Below are 22,339 nucleotides of genomic sequence, written 5' to 3' on the forward strand. Positions count from 1 at the left end.
CTGAAAACGATAGAATAAGCTTTACCTGTACTCCTCGGTTAAATAATCAGCGAAATACTTTACGAATTTATTTAATTACCTACAGAAAAACTTGAAATATATTTTTGAATTTCTACCCGTTTTGACAAGAAGTCAAAACATTTAGGCTTAGAATGGTAACAAAAGAGAACTTCCTAAACTAATATTGTATTATACAAAGCGCTATTAAATTCGAAACAAAAATTTATAAACTCTCGATTACGCTTACTGAAACGTTGTCGCATTATAAAACCCTTTTACGTTTAAATAATCTGATATTCGAATTCGTTTACCATACTCTTTACGCCTCATCAGAATTCGCCGCCATTGATTCAAACAATCTTCAAACTCTCGTCCCCCGGAATAAGAAGAAATTAAAACAAAATGTAATTTACTTCCGAACATAATAAAATTAATTTATAAAATAAAATAAAATTCATTATTACATTCTGTAATTTTTATATATTAAATATAATCGAATAGATTATATAAAATTATTGTTTGCTACGTGGGAACGAGAGTATGCTGTGATTGTGAGTTTAAGTCTGCTGTAAGAAGAAGCATTTTTAAGACTTATTTAAGGTTTGAGCATTAAACGATGGAAGATATAATGACTTTACTGTGTCATTCTATGAAGTTAGAAAGAGATCGAGGAGTTAATGAATTACAAAAATTTCTCTTCAATGCAAAATTTGATGAGTTGAAAAATTTACAGTCGTGTTTAGAAAATATGTTATCGAAAAATTCCGATTGTTGGCAAGAAAAACTTGGATTATTACTCGGAATTAAAGCTTATTTACCTTACTTGAAGAAATCGCTTGAAGATGAGTCAACATCGCAATTCATTGATAAAGTAATGAACACGGCATTAGATTTATTGACGGATGATGAAGTTCGAGTCAGATTAGAATCAGGTAAAATTAATTATATTTTTATTCAAAAAATAATTTAGGAGGGAAAAGAAACAAAATTTATTCTGTTCTGCGTACACATTAATTGTAAATTTTAATTATGGATTTGCATAAGTAAATAGATTTCCTTTTAAGTTATGGTCATCAATATTTAAAACGTTATTTTACTTACAAATATTTTCGAGCACGCAATATCTACAAAAACTAATCGTAGCAAATATATTATAATTTCATTTAATTTTCGCAATTAATTCAAAATCATTTCTGTTATACAGTAAAATTATAAACAGAATAAACAAACAATATTAAAACTCAATACATTATAAACTACAAGCCAACCAATCAGGGCCGGATTTACCAATCCAGGGGCCCTGGGCACAAATTCAGTGGGGCCCCCCTTTAAGAGTAGGCAATTTTGATGATTTAGAAAATTTACACAAAATACTGTACTTTCAACTAGATTTCAACTATGAAGTTGTAAATTTCATTTAAAAATAAGGTTATCGTAAACATACATATATTTTATTGTGTAAAACTAATTATTTTAATTTAATTGAAAAATACCTATGTAAAATTTTTCCCGAAATTTTCCGATCTTTCATAGGTTTTTTCCCGGGTTTGGTTTTCTTTGCCTGTGGCTCTCGTGATTAGGCCACACTAGGCTGTCGCAGTAATAGGAAAAAAAAAATTATGTTTAAACATAGTTTTGTGGGGGCCCTGGGCACCGGCCCCAAATGTCCCTATGTAAATCCGGCCCTGCAACCAATGCCATATGTCATTGGTTGGTTTTGATACTAGAGGAGGCATTAGACACCATCTTTTAAGAGGTGGCACCTAACGCCTCCTCTAGTACCAAATTGTTTCATAATTTATTAGTATTATAACCGTTATTTAGCCCAATGACATACAACATTGGTTGGCTTGTAGTTTATGATATATAAAACGTATACTGCATTTATTTTATTAATTTATAAAATTGCAATTAAAAATCTCAACATTTTTGTAATTGTGTGGTATGCTTCTTGTCTAGTCTTGTGTTCAATTATACGAGCACTAAGGTGGCTTTTCTTTTTCACTAGACTTATTATACCATGAATAAACAGGAGGACAAAGTTTAGAAAAACTTTTTATTTCTTTGAGTTTTTTTTCTAAAGCTTGTCCTCCTGTTTATTGATGGTATAATAAGTCTAGCGAAAAAGAAAAGCCACCTTAGCACTTATATAGTTTTTGTAATTGGAGCAAGACTTGAATATTACTATTGGGACCTTGAATAAGTTCTCGCTGTTTTCCAACAGATGGCATTACCAGAACTGCATGCATGTATTTTTAGACGGTGATGCATCTATAAGGAAATATGATAAGTGACCTTGAAATTCAGTATGTCATTTTGCTGAAGTGTAAACAACTTTTTTTTGCATAGTGTTAAACATGTCACATTTCGTGCCAAAAGAAGAGTATTTGCGGGGAATTTTATTGCACTATTTTATTCAAAAAACTGTAGCTGAAGCACACAGAATTCCTGTTGAGACTTACGGTGACCATGCTCTATCGGAAACAACATGCAGAGATTGGTTTAGACACTTCAAAAATAATGATTTTGATGTTAAAGATAAAAAATGCTCTGGTGCACCGAAAAAGTTTGAAGACGAGGAATTGGAGGCATTACTTCATGAAGACTCATGTCAGATGCTAGCTGAACTTGCAGAACCATTGGGAGTTGATCACAGTTTTGAAACATTTGAAAGGATTAGGAATGATTCAAAAGCAAGGACCTTGGGTGCCATACGAGTTGAAGCCGAGAGATGTCAAATGGCGTCTTTTCACGTGTGAACAGCTGCTTCAGTGGTAGAAAAGGACAGGTTTTCTGCATCGTATCGTGAATGGGGGTGAAAAGTGGATACACTATGACAGGGATCGGCAGTTTGTCAAGTGAGAAGAGCCAAATTGTCATGGAAACAAGATACCAAAAGTACCAGAGAGCTATATCAAGGCTTAACTGCTTGGCCGATCGCCGGCCAACTGTGTTGAAGGACACCCCCTAGTGTGGTTACAGGCATTCCGTGACAATAATAAATTCCTATTACAAATATACTGAATTATTTATATTGTTATTGGCTATTGGCTAAATGAATAATAACAATTTATACTGTTAATGTAAATAATAATTTATATTGTTAATTTAAATGTGCGAAATACGACACACGACAGGGGCACCTCTAGTGACCATTTTCGGCATAACGTTACACGGACGGACGGACACGCATTCAATAGGTTATATATATAGATATGCTTTAAATGCTACCACTCGCATGCAATTCATATTGATCAACGCGAGTGGTCGTGTGCGGATGGGCTAAAGAATGGTAGAAAGTATGCCATACGAGTTGAAGTTTGTTCGACGGCTCTATCTCTTAAACTCAGTTATAAGGCTGCTTGAGATGAGGTGAGATTGGAGTTTATGTCCGAAGAGCCACAAACGTCTGTGCAAAGAGCCACATGTGGCTCACAAGCCACACTTTCTGACCCCTGCACTATGATAACCCTAAGCGTAGAAAATCTTGGGGTAAGCCCTGCTATGCATCAACATCATCGGCAAAGCCGAATATCTGTGGTTTGAAACTTCTGCTCTTCATTTGGTAGGATCAGCTAGGCGTAGTTTATTATGAGCTGCTCAAACCAAATGAAACCATCACAGGAGATTACTATCGACTACAATTGATGCATTTGAGCCAAGCATTGAAGGAAAAACGGCCACTATACGAGCAGACACACAAGAAAGTGATTTTGCAACATGACAACACTCGGCCACATGTTGCACAACTGGTGAAAACCTACTTGGAAACTCTTAAATGGGAAGTCCTACCCCACCCACCGTATTCACCAGACATTGTCCCTTCCAATTACTACTTGTTCCAATCGATGGCACATAGCCTGGCTGAGCAGCACTTCCATTCTTATGAAGATGCCAAAAAATGGGTCTATTCTTGGATAGCCTCAAAAGACGTGTAATTTTTCTGACATGGAATTCAAATGCTGCCAGAATGATGGAAGAAAGTAGTGGCTAGCGATGGACAATACTTTCAGTGACATGTTTTTTACGACTTTTTTTAAATAAAGCATTAATTTTCACAAAAAAAAAAACAGCGAGAACTTATTCAAGGTCCCAATATGTATATATTTGAAATGTTCAGATGAAAGTGAGAGTATAAACAAAAGGTTTTACGACAATATCTATATGCTGTAAACATTTCCATAGCTATGTTTTTGATATGAGGTTATTTGCTCTGCTTCTTATGCTCCATACTTATTGCATTGTGACTTTAATATATGCAGATCTTTTAAAAAAGAATTTTGATGTAAGTTGTAGATAGGTTTCCAGCCAACTTCATTCTTGTGCAGGGATACCTCTTGTTTGTTAGAAATATTCAGCATTTAAACTATCACTTGCCAAATCAGGAAATGACTAAAAAATGCAAATTGATTCTAAGACAAATTTGCCAAATTATTCATGTTTGTCAGGATTTCTTAAGTAACCTATCAATTTACAATCATTTATTGAGCAGAGAAGCAGAAAAGAAAATTACAATTTATTTGAATGAGTTGTGATCCATCCATCAGCCAAGTGTCACTCTCTGACTGGTATGAACTGGCCAATGCTATTGCTATGTTAGCAATATTAAAATACCAATATATTGTAGTTTTTTAATATCACTTTATCAATAAATTTACTAACCAATACTTCATCAATATCAATATTGGTTTCAGCAATCAGAGGTGCACTCAAGGGGGAGGAGCTGAATTGAACAGATAAAAAAATTTTTAATGTGAATTCAATAAAATTCCAACCTTATGCAGGGATCTCAACCATCTGTCGTTTGGGTGAGCAGTCTGTCATTTTGCCCTCTGCCTGCCCTAGTAGCCACCCCACAGAAATGCCTGCCCTTTCAAGTTTTCTTGAATCAAAATGATGAACCAAATGCACAATAGTATTAATTGCATGCTCTCTGTAATGTAAAACAGAGGAATGTGCTACAACCAGGCTGACTAGTCAAAAAATGGCATGGAACTGTGGACCACAGTTAGGTTAGAGGCTCCTATATATTTAGACCTACTTATATTTTAAAAGTATTTATATCTTATTATTGATTTATAAAATATATTATTTAAATTTGCTATTAATAATGTATTAATATGATATTTTTGAGCATCATTTGACAAAAATTAAATTTTTTATGAATTTTTAAGAATGTTTTAAAGTGCCTCTACGGAAACTGGTTCTGGCATTATAAAGAATTATAATCCTTCCCTTTCAATTTCTGTCATAGGTGTCTACAATCATTGATTGTAATATAATCTAATTTTCTATAAATTATTTGTGTTTGGTTTTGGTTGACATATCGTGTAGTTGTGTAGCCATTTGTTGATAATTCTGTTTGAGTAGTTATTTAATTGAAAGGTCCTGTAAATATGTTCTATTTCTATGTTTTGGTTTATAGTATCACTTGCACATGTTTTGATTTTATCTATACTAATATTATAAAGAGGTAAGTGTTTTCGTTGTAACAGGTGATCTCCGAAACTACTCATCCAATTTCAAAAATTCTTTCACCAATATTTAGAATGGACCTTCAGGGTGGACATAGACTGTATATTATTTCGTTAAACATTTGTATAAATTAAAAAAATATATCATCTAAGATTAAGGCTTTTATGTCCAACAGATGGCGCTAACTCAGCGAGTACGACGACCTAAGTTTGCTTTTCTATGGGGATGAACTAAAGCAGATCATTATCTATCTATCTATGTAAATAAAAATGTAATGTTCATTTGTTCCTACCGATTCCTTTAAAATTTTGACACAGCATTGCATTCGAATACGCACGTGTTTTTTATATACTATACGTGTCGAAATTTCCCCCACTGGGGGAGATGGACAGGATTAAGGCTTACCGTGAAGAACTCTGCTTCTATTAAACTATTTTAGATGCATTTTTTATTGCGTTTTAATAGAGTACGTCACAAGAATGTACACTAAGAAGGGATTTTTTGAAATTCCCTCCACGGGGGAAGTGTTATACATTTATAATAGATATATTTTTAGCCACAACAATGTGTGACGTCTAAAACATTAAATTTGCTGTCACTTTTGTTTTCTATTTCAAAGCATATATTGTTCTGGATATTGTTGGCATATTGAAGCATGATTTGATTAATTTCTTGTTATATACAACAAAGCAGTTGTCAACATAACTGTTGTAAAAAATTATGCCCTGTAGTTTTTGGATGGTGATGTCAATTTTACTCATGTTCAGCAAGTTTTGGACTGATGCAAGAGTTCATAAAGATGCCATCTAATTGTCTAAAAAATTGCTATTACAAATAAAATAATTGTTAACTAAAAACAAATTCAACAAGTTGAGTTATCCATTTGTCACAATTTAAACTATTTAATGTATCTGTTATAAACTTTTCGTGGATGGACAGGCTCAACATTCTCATATCTTTATTTATATTAAGTTTTTGGAGTTTTTCTATGAACTGGTCAGAATTTTTAATGCTATTAATTGAATTATCAAATATATTTAGTTTATTTTTAAAGAATTTTTCTAAGTTGTAAAGTACATAAAATTTAATGTTAACCAGTGAGCAGTGAGATTTGTTTATTTTGTGGGTTTTTACTCTGATGTTGAGCCTGGATATTCTCTAGTTGTAATCCAGTGTATTATTAACTTCATTTACATTAATATACTTAGATTCTTTAAATTTTTTTAACCATTTTTACTAAATTTTCACATATGTTTAAAGTAGGATCTTTAACTAAAGTATGATATTGAGAAGAGACTAAATTAAATTTAACATTATCTGTCATATTTGTCTTTTTTGTTATAATGATTTGCTTTGATTTATCAGCAGGGACTATAGTTAAATTATTATCAGTTATAAATTTTTTTACTTGTATGAATTTTCTAGGAAATTTATGATTTTATGATTATTAAAATTTTTATAATGATCTAAAATGTGTTTAAAATTGGCCCTGACATGTTCCCTCTCATTAAGTTTCTATTTTACTTAGTATGTCTTCTAAATTTACTATGAAATCTTTATAATTTTTTGTTGAGCCATTAAAAAATTAATTTAAACATTTTTAAACAAAATTAGGTATTATGCAAAGTACTTGTTTAAATTTAAGTTTAAACTCAAATCTAAATTTTAAAAAAAGTTAAAAGTAAACATTCTTGTGAAGTTGACTATGATAATCCATACACTTAGAAAATATAATCCTGCCTTATAATTTGGCAAGATAAATCCTTCATCCTAGATTTCTTACAAGAGATCAACCACAACCCTATGCCCTTGTGCTCTGCCTTGAACAGGATAATGCACATACAGTTCATTTCCCGAACCTCCAGATCTCATACAATGGACATCTATCTACTTGTGTTTATGGAAAAACCTACCCACTGCCCAACCTTCATCCCTGCCTCTTCCCACGATCCATTCACCTTCAAGTTGGCTGAATTCAGAGCCTTAGTTCAAAGGGTGTTCTTCCATTCTTCTAACACACAAGATAGAGAAATTATGGAGCAAGTGGAAATATACAAGACCACCTGTGATAACAACTATTAACTTTTGTAATGTTGACTCCTTCCCCATGGCATGAAAGTCTTTCTATAAAATATAAATTCTCACTGTCCTTCCTGCCCTGTTCTCTTGTCTTACATCATACATCACCTCCCCCTACACGTGTTCGGCAATTCCCCATTTTTCTCAGCAGTTGTTTGCCTGATGATGCTCGTTGAACACTAGCAAAAACATTTGCAATTTTAAAAAATTTTGCTAGTTTTTTGTAGTTTTGTTAATTCTAAGTTAGCCAGTTGTAAAGTAGCAGTTGTTGCAATCTTTCTTAGCTAAGATTGTGCCTACTGTAGACCTGTTGAAGCCATACTGCTTAGCAACATCAGACATCATCTGCTCACTATCTATCTTGGCTATTATTCACTTGCTTAGTTTCTATAGTGAACACAGTTCTTGACCATTCTTTTTAAGCCCCATAATATCAGTTTTTTTAAATAGAAAGTTCAGAAAAGCACTTACAAAAATTCAGAGAACAGAAATAAACTAGTGCAAAAAATGTTTATGTAAAGTCTCATTCTATAAACCAGTGTTGTTTAACCAAAATTATTTACTGGGCCAAAACTAAAAATATAAATACACTGTGAGCCACACACATTTAATTACAACAGAACATATACAATTATACAGTATTTTGTATGTTTTTTTCATTTAATTTTTTCCAATTTAACCAATTTTTTCACTCAATTTTTTAACATCAATAGGCATTTGTGATGTTATACAACATAGTTGGTTTTCTAATTTTTTTATCAGTCAATCTATTATGACTTTTACATTTAACAATCATCAATTTTGAGAAAAAAGATTCACAAAGCTAGGTGATTCCTATTGCAGCTGTAATGCTCATCACTAGTTTTTTTAGGTTAGAGAATTTATCATTACAGATGTATTTTGTATAAAACTGAACTTTATCATTAGCATCAAACATATACAGTATTTCAATCCAGATGACTTGTTTCACAACAGTGTCAAATGAACATAAAATATTAAATATACTTTTTAAATTTTTAAATATGAAAATCTCTCTTGAAATTTTCTTAGTAAAATAGTAATTTCTTGTGCATATTTAGAAAAATGTTTTTTGTCACTATTAAATTTGTAATTTTGGAAGATGGATTGTAGTTTTTGATTTTAACTGACTTTTATAAAGTTTGAGTTTTGCTATGAATGTTTTTATATTTTGATAACAGTCTGTGATCAATTTGTTTTCACCTTGAAGCTGCTTATTAAGTTCATTTAATTTCATTGTGATATTTGTAAGGAAACAAATCCAAAAGTCACTGTCCATTATACGTTCTGGTCATTTTCATTCATGCATTTTAAGCAGTTAAAAAATATTTAATAACTGTTTTAATTTCTGAGTGTATGTGATAAGGTGTTATACATCATATTAATGTATTTAACTATACATATGATAGTTCATTGTAATAAAAATCTATACAAGATAATTACAAGTACTCCTCACTTTACAACTTATCTGCTTAACGACCACTCGCACTTACGACGAATCCAGTTTCGACCTGAAATTCGGGGAATCCCCTTTTTTCAGCTTGAGTGTCGATCAGTGACAAATGGTGAAATGTGCACTAAGCATACTATAATGGGCTTGCGTGTACTATAATAGTCTTTTTATGAATAAATTTGAAGTTTGTTGCATAATTTGTATAATTTTACAACGATCCTGTATTCCCGGCGCAAGCTCCTCACTTATCGACCAATTCACTTAACGACGTAGTTGTTGGAACGGAACTCGGTCGTAAAGTGAGGAGTACCTGTACTGTATTAAAAGGATCACACAAAAACATTGAGTGGGTTGCAGGCAGGCTGTGGGTTGGACATGGTTGCTATAAACTATTCATAGATACCAGTAAAATTTTTACAGTAAGTTTTACAAATCTTAAATGCAGCATCACTTCTTGTGTTTGTTCTGTGAGGTGTTTGTTATTTGAAGATATGTTTGTTGTTCAAGCATAAAAATCTTTTGCGAAAGTTTGTTCACTTTTGTGAAAGTGAACAAACACTTGAACAAACATAGTGACATCAATTGGCCAAATCAGAGTATACTCATTTGCAATGTAGTACATTTTTTTATCTGAGAGATTGCATTAATTTTGCTAAAATTTTGAAAGATCTGATGATATCATTTGACTGATCAGTTCTTGTAGTCTCTAAAACCACCTTCAAATTTTATTTTTTCACATGCTCAATCAGTATAAACTAATTTAAATTATAGCTTGTGGCAAGAGTTTATTAAAAACTGGTGATTTGCAAGACAAAAATGTTAATCATTGATGAAAAATGAAAAATATTATATTTATACAGATAAAGTATTAATTACATTAGTGATTTTTTTTTATTTAGTGAAATAATTAATGAAAATTATCACATGACGGGCAACATCATGTTATCTTTGTTTATAGTCTGTCTATGGAAAGAAAAACTCTGGTATTAACTAATGAGCATCAACCATTGATTGCTTAGTTGTGGCTAGGTATTGCAATTGCTGGATCCCTCATCCAGCAATCCAGCTGGATCCAGCGCATTCTTCGGCCTGCTGGATCCAGCGCTGTGGATCCGCAAATACTCAATTAACTTCCTAATAATTGCGAAAAAGTCTACGTCGTCGCGTTGCCGCTTTGCTAACTATTAGACTGCTACTAATTACTTACTCACTACTTTACTAACACTAATAATTAAATTACTCATAAATAAACTATACCTTAATCAATCCAGCAAAATTTAATAAAATAATAACGTATTCAATCTCTTTTAACGATCTTCCTCAGTTACAAAAAAAAAAAAATACAACATTAACTATAGAACATAAAATGTGTTTCGAATAAATATAAAAAGAATAGTGCTTAATTACATCCCATTTTTTTAAACAAGATACATAGATGTACTGCCAGGTCTGATAATTTTCGTATTGTATACTGACGTAATCCCACTGTTTTCAAACTTTTAAGAAATGATAAAAAGAAAGAGAATCGGAATTCAACAACGAGTATATATTCGGTGCCTTTACACAACCAACGTTTCAATTCCAAGCTTGTTTATGTGGGTGCAACGATGCGCAGTTTAAAACAAAGGCTCAAGAGCACAAATATACAATCAGTAAGAACCTTGACAACACTGCGCTGGCATCATACGCAAGACAGAAGGGTGTTAACGCCCAATGGGATCAAGCGGCAATTATAAAAACGATGATGAATAGGCAAACGGTCAAACATCTTGAGAGATTGGAAATCTGCAAGGCGCACATGACAACTGGTTGTATAAACCATAGAGATGCGGACTCATTGTCTACCATGTGGAGATCCTTTTACATTAATTAATGTTATTAACGGACAATGCTGGTTTCATTGGATCTTATATACAAGGTGTTTTTTTTAAACTGACGGTACTCAGAGACATCTGTAGAGCAATCTAACAACCGAACTGTCGCCAAATTTGGGAGAGTGACTAAGGACGACATGGGAAAGAGATTCCGCGAAGAAAAAAGTAGTACCCAAATTTGCCGGTAGAGGTGGATTTGGCGCTGTTGTAGCAAAACAGCTAAGAATCTGCATAAAATCCAGCTGCAATTAATAAACACACGAATGAATAATCAGACAGAGGTTTCAGTGTAATAACGAAAGTTTAATTAATCAGCAAATAACCTTCTCCCTTCTTCAATGTGATCACCATCCTGCTGGACGACTCATTGCATCCTGAACACCGTGTTCTCTATGGCTGAACGTAACATGTCCGCAGAAATGTTCATCACAGTTCGAGAAATGTTGTCCTTCAAAGTCATCAAGTTTGGGACACTACCAAGATAGACCTTGGACTTTAAGTAACCCCACAGGAAAAAGTAACATGGGGTTAGATTTGGGGAGCGAGGCGGCCATGCAAGTGGAAAAAAGCGACTGATGACCCTTTTTTCAGTGAAGTGCTGGTAGCTTTTTCTCTACAACAGTGCCAAATCCTCCTCTACCGGCGAAGTTAGGTACTACTTTTTTCTTCGCGGAATCTCTTTTCCATGTCATCCTTAGTCACTCTCCCAAATTTGGCGACAGTCTGGCTGCTAGATTGCTCTACAGATGTTTCTGAGTACCGTCAGTTAAAAAAACACCCTGTATATATTTTTTCTGCTATTTATTTTGTTTATTTATGTATATTTTGTCTGTTTGGGTGTTTTCCGTTAATTTTCATATTTATTCCGAACACATTTTATGTTCTATATTTAATATTCTATTTTTTTTTGTAACCAAGGAAGATCATTAAAAACGATTGAAAACGTTATTATTTTATTAAATTTTGCTGGATTGATAAAGGTGCAGTTTATTTAACTTATTCTACTTCCAGTACATAGTTTTACATACCTATAAATAACTACAGACTAATATGTAGAGTCTATACAGGGTGGGCCAGCGAAAACGAAACGGCAGAGTGTTCGTGTTCGTCCAAGCAAAGCTCTCGGACAGGTCGATTTTACTCTCGAGGGGACATCTTTTGCAATAAAGTTTTTGCGATTCTGAATATTAACTAAACAAACATTTTTTTAGAAATAAATGTTTGTTTAGTTAATACAAAATAAATGAGTTTTTAAAATTTTTTGTTGTCTGTTGTATTCAGAATCGCAAAAACTTTATTGCAAAAGATGTCCCCTCGAGAGTAAAATCGGCCTGTCCGAGCTCTTTGCTTGGACGAACACGAACACTCTGCCGTTTCGTTTTCGCTGGCCCACCCTATATATATGAAAACTGGTAAGACTGATAGCCACTTAGCCACTGATTATCCGTCCTTACATTATTATAATATATTAATATAAATTAATCAGTAGAATTACCTTTGCTATTATTTAACTTAAAGATTACATTATAATTATAATCTAACTAAACATTTAAAGTTAATTATCTCTATCTCAAATGTTAAACCGAACCAAAGTTAATTTTACTACCTAAATGTGTAAGAAGTTTTACTGATTTATAGTGACCAGTCTAAATAATAAAAGCTTTTAAAGTAATTTTTAAAATGTTTTATTTCATTAAAAAAACATAAATTGCAGGATAGATAGATAGATAGATAACACTTTATTGCACCAAAAATACATCCACGCTGGATCCAGCTGGAATGATTTCAATCCAGCAAAAATCCAGCTGGATTCAAAACACTGCTGGATTGCAATCCCTAGTTGTGGCAGGTTACTTCAGGGGCCATATTCTGGTCACCGTCTCTTGTCTCTCATCTCTCACAAGCTGGTAACTGATTGGCTAATCAAAATGATTAGCCAATCAGCAACCGGCTTGTGAGAGACGAGAGACCAGAATGTGGCCCCAGGTTTCTTCCTTGTTTGTTAAACATATCACTGTTATTATAAACAGTATTATGGAAGTTTCCCATTTTGGTATTGAAATATGAGGAAATTTGCTATAGTAGTAATTAAATGCATTATTCTTTTTCAGATAATGAATGCTATAAAATATTAGCAGAATGACTTTTCTGTTAAATGTTATCTAGTGAGAGAAAACAAAATAAAATTCATATTGCCTGGCATATTAATAATGGATGATTTGTGTTGGATGTAGTCATAAACTTTCTGAATGTCTATGGTTATTACATGGATGTGTTGGTGTTTATTGTGGAAAGTAGTGATCATCATATGTGTGATTAGTTCATGGGCACTTTTCCTTGGCAGACTACCTAGGTGACAAGGATTGAACCATTGTTGTGTTTGCACTTTGTATTTCCACCTGTTGAGAGTACGCTCCATCATTTTGGATGTATGGAATGTAAGAACAATTGATCTATAGTTGTATTTGTCTTTAGCATCTTTGTTTGGATTTGGTGTTGGGACAATGATATTTTTCTTTTTTTTAGAGCTGTTGGGATGCTGCCAATTATCCATATTTTATAGAGTGAGGAGACATTGTTTGACATTTACATTGAGATTTTTTAGAGTTGTGCAGTTATGTTGTCATGACCTGGGGGGTTGTGTTTTGTCCTATTTAGAGCTTCTTGAAGTTCATCTATGATGAACCTCAGTTATGATGAGGTTGTTATAACTAGATGAGTTAGAGAAGTCCTTGCATGTGTCGATGTTTCAGTTTTTAGTTTGGAGGCAAAAAAAAATGGATAAACATGTTGGCTTGAAAGTGTGGATCCACAACTGTAGTGTCATTTTTGGTTAGAATGTAATGGTTTTGTGGCATAGTGTTGGTTCAGTTAAATATACAAAGGATGTGTCAATTTTATTTTTGTATATGGACATAGTGGCTAGAAGTTGCTAGTATTTACATTTCTGTTATTGTATGATTTGAAAAAGATTTAGTTTGATTTGTTTATGTTCTTGTTAAACCTGTGCTGTGCATTATTTTTTTGCTAAATGTTTCTGACATTTAATATTTTAAGATGTGTTCTTGAGTATGTTCTATGTTAGTGTTGTGATTCTCTATCAGCTGTAAGTAAGTCCAGTTAGTGGAAGAGGTCCAGCTGTTGAGATTGTTAGTAAAGGAGCAGCAATTTATAGTTTTCTTTCTTCAGATGTGGGAGGGGTTTGGGGATTGTTATTGTCTGTTAAGATTTCAATTATTCTGTGTTTGCTGCTGAATTCTTGCTGGTGGATTGTCCAAGTTGTTCTGGTGGCATTGCTACTGGTAGTGGTGCTAATGTCTATGTCCTATCCTTTCTCATTGTAATATGTCTGTTGGCCATTGTTTAGTAGTATTAGGTTAGTTAAAGCTTGCTTGCATGTATTTGAGCTATGATTTTCCCAAATGTCATCATGGGCATTGAAGTTGCCAAAGATTATTGTCTATTGATTATTGTACTGGAATACAGGTTCTATGGTCATGTAAGTGGTTTGTGGTTGAAATAAGCATTTATTAGATGGATTGGTGTTGGGAGAGAAATGTCTATCATCCATTCAGGATCACCTTGACACAAGGAGATTTTGGAGTCTACATATGAGCTGGGCAGAGGATTGTAAATATAAGTGATGAGACCCTTTTGCTAGTGTTTGTTCTGTATATGTAGTATGCAATGTATCTAGGAAGGTCTAATTTCTGTGGCGAATGAAGCCAAGATTTCTGTAAGGTGATGGTATCATAGTTATGCCATGTTTCCTTTCCATTTATTTGATATTTTATTTCATAGACTAATGGTGTTCCATTGAAGTATTCTTGTGCTTGCTTTGATTGTTGACTAGTAGTGATTGGTTCAGTTTTAGCACTATTTGGTGTCTATGTCAGGTGATTCTTTGAAGTACTCTTTATATTTCCTGGTTTCACTGTTTAGTTTTGGTTTTTTTTTTAACTCATGGTAATAATTCATTTTGTGCAAAGCCACCTAAGTTTCTCTCTCTTCTCAAGTTATTGTTTTTCTCTCTTGTAGTCTCATCGTGGGTTTTGCCTGAGTGCCATGCAGAGTGGTTGCTCTCAGTGGGTATAGATGTAGGGTTTGTTTCTTTTGAGTTTCTACCTAGTTGTTTGGCCAATCATGGGCTCCTAGGCCATTGTTTCCCTAAGTATCTTTTCTGGTGTAGGTTAATCCTGGTTTACTGGAAGGTTTTTGTTGTTTTCTGTGTTGTGCTGTAGGAGACTGCTATACATTGTCTGCAGTTTGAGTATTACAGTGATAGCTTTTTGTGCTTCTTGCATAGAACAGTTTTTGGCATTGGTACTGGATAATCTGTTTTTCTGTGATGTATTTGGAGCAGCTGTGGGAGGAGTATAAATGACTCCTCGAATCGTTTACGCATTTAGGCTGTTTCTTAGTACATTCACTCTCATTATGTGTACTTCCACATTAAAGTTACATTTATCTGTGCTCTTACAGAATTTTTTTGTATGCCCCAGATGCCCACATTGGATGGCAAATCCGAGGGTGTTCTTTGTATATTTCTGTATAGTATACCATGAGATATAGATGAACATGCCTATCTCTTATGGTTTATGGACCACAACAAGGGAGATTTTTTACTGTTTCCATCGGCATGCTCCATCCATCCAGTATGTGTCTAAATCATTGGACACTGATTGGGAGTAACCCATCTTTTTTAGGAGATGAAAGATTTGATTTCTTGTGTGTCTAGGTCGGTAGCTACCCCTTTTATAACAAGTATCTTGGTGTAAGATCTCCACATTAGGGTAGTGTGGGTAGGAATATCGTTGATATGGATAATAGTCATGTGTTGGGATAAATGCTTGGTCTGCAAATATGTAAATTTTTTTGATTTGGTGGTTATGATGTTAGCAATGTTTGTATGAACATCAAGTTTGTTTTAAGTATTGTATAGTTGTTTCCCATTAATATGTTTATCTGGGGTTGCTGACTGAAGAACACATGTCAGATTAAAGAGTGTTGCAGTCTATGTAGCAATCCACTTGATAATGTTGGTGTTTGTCGGCTGTTTGTAGTATGTCTGGTATTGTGAGGGCCATTGAAGTGGTTCAGGATTGTCATTAGAACCAAGCTCCATCTCCATTTTATATCTGGAAGCATGCTCAGAGTTCTTGCTATAGGGTTCTCCTGGGTTGTATAGTTGTTTGGGATTTGTAAATAATACAGGAGGTTGGGATCTTTCCCCCCCTGCATATGAGAGTCAGTTGTCATATCTGTATTACACAAAACCACTGGAATACCTGTAAATCACCTGTCCTCCTATTAAAACATCCACTTCTAATAACCCAAGTAGGAAAATAGAAAAATGGAGGTTGTCCCTCTGTGCAGCCTTTCAAATAACACTAATTTCAAAGCTTGAATCCTCTCACACCACAGTCAACTCTTGTTATATAACACAGTATAATCATGCATTGTATCATAATTAAAGAGTATGTGTAAACAAATTGGAATCATACAGTAGCATGTATTGGTAAAACTTACAGTAATATCTGTAGTTTTCAGATTAAATACTAGACTTCATTAATTTATTTATTTATCATTTAGGCCTATACCAATTTATCCAGGTGGTAGAAAAGCAATATAGACTGTTCATTAGCATTTATGCCCTATTTAGGTTTATATTTGTTTATTGTTGGGACGTAGGCAATCCCCAAAAAATAAATATATTGTATATGCCTGTGTTATATAATTAAATAAATGTCTGTAATCATAGAAATCTGATATTCTAGGGGAAAAAAAGCAAAAAAAAAATTTGCCATATTGATATTTAACAGTGACCAATAATTGACTATCATTAATGACAATGCCCTGTCATTGTCAACAGTACTTGCTTGAAAAGAACATGATATTTGGTGAAAGATGTGTGTTTGGTGACATGACAATGATGTATTTGACCAAACACTTAATGTATTTGGTCAAATACATCATTGTCATGCTACTTTGGTCATTCATGTAAATGAACGCACATTCAAAATTGTTTTATGTTTCACATAATTGATCGTAAAACACACACACATATGTATATAAACTTAATTTTCTTTAAATTGAAGTGTATAAGGAAATATTTTAACTAAAATTATTTTAAAGTTTTATATCAATTATTATTATAACAAGGGAATCAAGTCATAATAAATTTATTAATTAAAAGTTAATCAATTTTTATTTATCATTGGGCTGTAATTTGAAAAAAATTGTAGACCTATAAATTCCCACTGTTGTTTAGCTGTCTGTCCTTCCTTAATCTTGAGAACAGAGTTAGATAAATGAAAGTCAAGACCAGATATGGAAATATTAGGGACAGGAGGCCTCGAATAACCATATATGAACTTTCAATGCAAACTAGAAGTCTCATTATTTCAATACAACAATTTTCCTCAGAAAGGAGTTAGTTAGATGACTGGCATGACTCTATTGCTAACAGGAATGTAAAAGTATGATGTACAGGGACAAGAAATTACTAATTGGAAAGCATATATTTTAAATTGAATAAATTAAAAAACTATGATTAAAAATTGCAGCCTGGCATTATGATAATGTCACAATAAATAATTGCTTGTTTAATATAAAATGTTACCTTTAATATCTTTTGAAGATACATGATATTGTCTTTCAAAACTATTTGATATTAAATTTTACAAAAATGTAACAAAATTAGAACAATTTCTAAAGATAACTTTTACAAATAGAAAGACTTCTAACAAGTGTTTATTTTCAGAAGTTAATTCAAATATTAATCACAAATTTTATGAAACTAGAATCTAAATCTAAAGACTTACAATAAAAAAAAAAAGGCTAATAAATGAATATAACAAAATTTCATTTTTCTTAATTATTAAATATAAATCAAATGAAGATAGATTGGTGATTTTGAGGAAATATGAGACAAAATAATTATAAAAATTGCTGGATTATAGGTTTTTAGAGTTTTTAATTCAAGTATACCCAGTTTTGACTGGTAGTAATATTAAAATATAAGATTCTCTTTTTTATCACAAAATGTAAAGTAGGTTTATTCTTTAGATGAGACTAAGTTGCTTCAGTTGTTTTAAAACCATTAATTAAATGCAATAAAATCATTTGAATTTTATGGAAATTTAGCTAATAAGTCATTGAGTTTTGCTTTATAATGCTAGCTATTATATTACTATAATAATTGATAGTTTATACTGCCAAATTTTTTAATGATTTTATATTAGAATTTAAATTTATAATGTAATTTTAAATAAACAACAATGACCTCTCAAATGAATTAAATAATTAAAATTAAAATCTAATTAATAATTTTTAAATATTTAAGAAAAATCAACTCTCAGCAGGATTTGATTCTGGTTTCTTTACAAAGAAAGCATCATTATTTGTGCATTCTACATAGTGGGTGGAAAGTAATTAGACATTTGAGAAATTGCTATAATTTCTATACTTCTAATGCAAAGATAATGATAAATTATTTGACTTTTACATTATTAATTAAATGGAAATATGGATTCATACCTAAAAATTCAGTGTAGGCACTGGCACTATCCATCAACAAGTTTTCCTTGGATTGTGTTGTGGATGGATGACCACTCCTCTGTCTATCCACAACCAAACCTTTGATCATTTTAGCTTCAGTGTGACAATTCTTGATTATTTCTAGACAGATTGTGGCATGACATGCCTTCACTCTATGCCACTACCTCCCCACAGCAACCACTGATTTCCACACTTTAGTGTGCACACACAGATGTGGGAATTATAAAATTTTATTGATTGATGTATATGCACACACAAATTTTATTATGATTGTAATATTATTACAAAAACTATAGTGATTTCTCAATACCTACTTACTTTTACCCACCTTTTAGATGTAAGGTTATCCTCGTTTCTGAACATATATCACTTGCAGGCACAATATAATCAATTTTGTTCATTTCTGCTGTTTATCAATGTCACACCCATCCATGAATAAAGGGTTTAATTTTTAGTTTGCAATTGATTTTTATGTTTGTTTATTATTTAAAAATACACATATTTTAATTAACATAAAATAATTAATAAAATTTTATTTATTTAGGTGAAGTATTAGGAGGTTTGTGTGAACTATTAGGAACCACAGTATATGAAAAGTGTAAAGATAAAGTTTTATCTTTAATAAAAAATAATTTGGAAAGAGATACTATCTCAGATGCCAGTTCTCGATTACCAGATAATAATGAAAATGAAAGAAAATGTGATGATTTAATGGTATGTAAAACTAAAATTAAAAATTAACTTTAAAATTATTTAAAGAAATATTTTTATAGATTGAAATACAGTTAAGTATTAAAAATCTGGACTAATTGGGACTGGACCCTGACCAGATTTTCTAATATATGTGTCAATTAGCATTTGAAATACTGTAAATTCTAAATATAATAATAATTAAGCACTACATATAAAATCAATAATTTGCAAGAAACTATAAAAATCTGCAAAAGCAAACATTTTCACCCATGTTGAACAGTCATCCTGATATCAGGCTAAAAGAACTTCAAGTTTCTGCACCAGTCAAACTACAAAGGTCTTTTAGCCTAATGATAACTGTGTATGAATGCTATTTTAATTAATATGAAATGGCTTACTATACAGCAGAATTTAAAAAACAAATTAATCATAATGATGATGATGATACCTTTAGTTCTGATTTCATCAGCAAAATGGAAGTAAATAATGCTGTTATAAGTTAAAATATAATAAATGTTAAAGAAAGCTTTATTAATTTGATTGATTATCATTTTTTTTATTTAATATGTAAATTTAAAAACTGAGTTTAATCCCTATTAGCATAACAATAATTGCATCATGTGTGTCAAATCTTCAATGAGATTGACTAACCGCTATCAAAACTGATCTTGAAAAGTTCATCTTTTATTGGACAGACTATTGTCTTTCCAAATTTGTTTTTTAACATATTAAGTGATACTTCTTTTGTGCGATAGACAGGAATTTGCTTTAAAAAATGTATACAGTAGAACTTCACTAATTCAGACTAATTGCTTAGTCTGAATTTTTGCAAGGTTTTTACTCAAATGTTTATTGTATGGTCCAAAAAGTATGACTTTATTTAAAGTTAAATTTTATTATGCATTTTAAATGAACAAATATAGTGGTTTGATAGACTTTTATAATACAAAAGTAATAGTAGCATTGTCTTTGTCATTGTCAACATTTACTAATTTGAACTTTAAAAAAGAAGTTAATTTTTGTTCATGAATTACTGTAAATTCTGAATTAGAATGAAATTAGTGTATTTCTATCAGGGCATTCTGTAATTTTAATATAATTGATTTTATCCTGAAAGACCTTCAAGTTAAAAAGAAATCCATTTACAATGCTCTTTTAACATAAATAAGATTGGATGAATCTATTAATTTCTCTTTTTATTCATCAATTTAAGTTTTAAAAAACCATTTTCATATTTATTGCTGCTGAAAGGAAATGGCTGATAAGTTTTAGATTTGCTAATAACATGTAGGTTATACCCAATAATTTTATTTTTACTATGTTTTATAAACAGTTCTTATCTATACAGGTTGTGCCACTCATTTCAGTAAGTTGTCTATGAAATCTCGTTTGTCCTCTAATTCTCTTAATTTAGTCTCATTGCAACTCATACTCGCTATTTTTCAAAAAACAGTAGTAGTTAATGACTTGTAATTCATTTCCTTATTCTTTGTAATTAAATGTATATTAATTAATTACATCAACTGTATGTTATTTTTAATTATTTTAAATTTAAATGTTATATTCTACTTTGTTGTTCTGTTTCATATTTTAATTGTTGAATCTTGAGTAAGAGAAGCAAAAAAATTTTATCTATATTTATCATAAACACTGTGTTGAATTTTGTGAATTTATCACATTTTTTAAAGTGCAATAATCACAAACTATTACATACTATGTATTTATAAGTATAATACAGTTTCAGTATAATACACAAATGGATGTCATTATTTATGTAAAAATTAAAATAAGTACTGTTCCAAAAAAATTTAGAAATTATTTTTCTAATTCAAGAAATGAAAAAATCTGGGTAACTGATATTTTCTTTTAGTTTATCTGAAAACAATATTTTCTTTGTGATATTTAAAGGTTACATTTTTCTGTTTTGTTAAATTATATAGATAACTAGCAGATAAGCTTGATGTTGCCTGGACAAAAAATAAGTACAAATATCAAGATTATTAGATTATTTCATATTTCTAATCCTTCTATTATATTACATTATAGTATTTGATTAATATAACTACAAAGATTATCTTACATAAGGATTTATCATACCAAATGACCAATCTAACATGTTTTAGAAATTCTTAAAATTCTGTACAGTAGAGGAATAAAGAATTTTTAAAATGTGTTAGATTAGTCACTTTGTGTAATAAAGCCTTACGTAAGATAATCTTTGTAGTTATATAAATCAAAAACTATGATATAACAAATATTAGCACAAACACCGTATAAAGAGTTTGGTTATTTTAGCCTACCATTGTCATGTTTGTTGTGAAACTTGATGGATGGTATTTTCAATTGGTGTCTACTTGACCAATGAAATTGGTCAAGTAGACACCAATTGTAAGTATAATACAGTTACCTATACATCCTCTCTTGGGAGAGAGAATGGTCAACAACTGCTACTTAATACTGGTCTACTATTAATATTTGAAAAGTGATCCATGTTGGATAGGTTGTGATGGCCCCATATGTAATCAAAGTTGCTAATCTTAATGTCCAAAAGACTTGATATTGGACTTTTGGATATTGGAAATAAAAAATTTTTGTAAAAATGACAGAATAACTGCCTTTATATGATCCCGTAAAAAACTGGTGAAACCAGGTTGAAAAAGTAAAGCTCAGCAAAAACATGTAAGTAAAGGAAACTTTTGAAAGTTGTGGCATAAGCATACTAGAAGCAGATTTAACAGTAAGACTTAATGTGTGAATAAAGTGCACATTACACAGACTACAACTACAAGAAATTTTCAATGAAGCAGTGTCATCATGATAATAAATAGGAAAAATAAACATTGGCACAGAAAAAGATTTCCAGCTCTACTTTATGCCTTAAAATTGTTCCACATACATTAATTTGGCTGAATGGTACATACATACGTAGGTACATATATACAAGAAAGACATTGGCCATACACAAAGTGTTTAGCCGGCAGAAAAGAGGGTAAGAGAAAGGGGAGGGGAAGGAGGAGGAAGAGGAGATGGACAGTAGAGAAAGGTAGGATCCCTCTGAACAGCATACATAAGACTACAGTACCTCTATGTTTGATGGCATACAGTTTTTAGGCTACAAGGCTGTAGTTTCCCAAAGGGTTTAAAAGGAAACCCGAGTGTGGCGAACACCAATAATTGAATACCGCCA

At 31.9% G+C, this 22,339-nt stretch overlaps 2 protein-coding genes across 13 annotated transcripts in view; one reads left to right on the plus strand and one right to left on the minus strand.

Moving 5' to 3' along the window:
- LOC136983563 (serine/threonine-protein kinase VRK1-like) overlaps positions 1-18,574 on the minus strand; it is a 104,317-nt gene extending 85,743 nt beyond the window's left edge. For 2 of the 12 annotated variants that reach the window (XM_067280346.1, XM_067280348.1), the window contains exon 1: positions 312-345. In XM_067280346.1, the coding sequence (XP_067136447.1) occupies positions 312-330 (19 nt within the window). In that variant the 5' untranslated portion in view covers positions 331-345. Of the gene's footprint in view, positions 80-247; positions 446-818; positions 866-18,438 lie in introns of those variants that run through there. The other 10 variants (XM_067280353.1, XM_067280357.1, XM_067280349.1 and 7 more) reach the window with 10 other exon arrangements.
- The window catches only part of LOC136983562 (uncharacterized), an 81,956-nt gene continuing 60,132 nt past the window's right edge, over positions 516-22,339 (plus strand). The window contains exons 1-2 of the mRNA XM_067280345.1: positions 516-932; positions 19,004-19,173. Coding sequence (XP_067136446.1) covers positions 617-932; positions 19,004-19,173 — 486 coding nt within the window. The 5' untranslated portion in view covers positions 516-616. The remainder of the gene's footprint in view (positions 933-19,003; positions 19,174-22,339) is intronic.

Source organism: Centruroides vittatus, unplaced genomic scaffold, assembly GCF_030686945.1.
Source record: "Centruroides vittatus isolate TY-2023 unplaced genomic scaffold, ASM3068694v2 contig_883, whole genome shotgun sequence".
NCBI lineage: Eukaryota > Metazoa > Arthropoda > Arachnida > Scorpiones > Buthidae > Centruroides > Centruroides vittatus.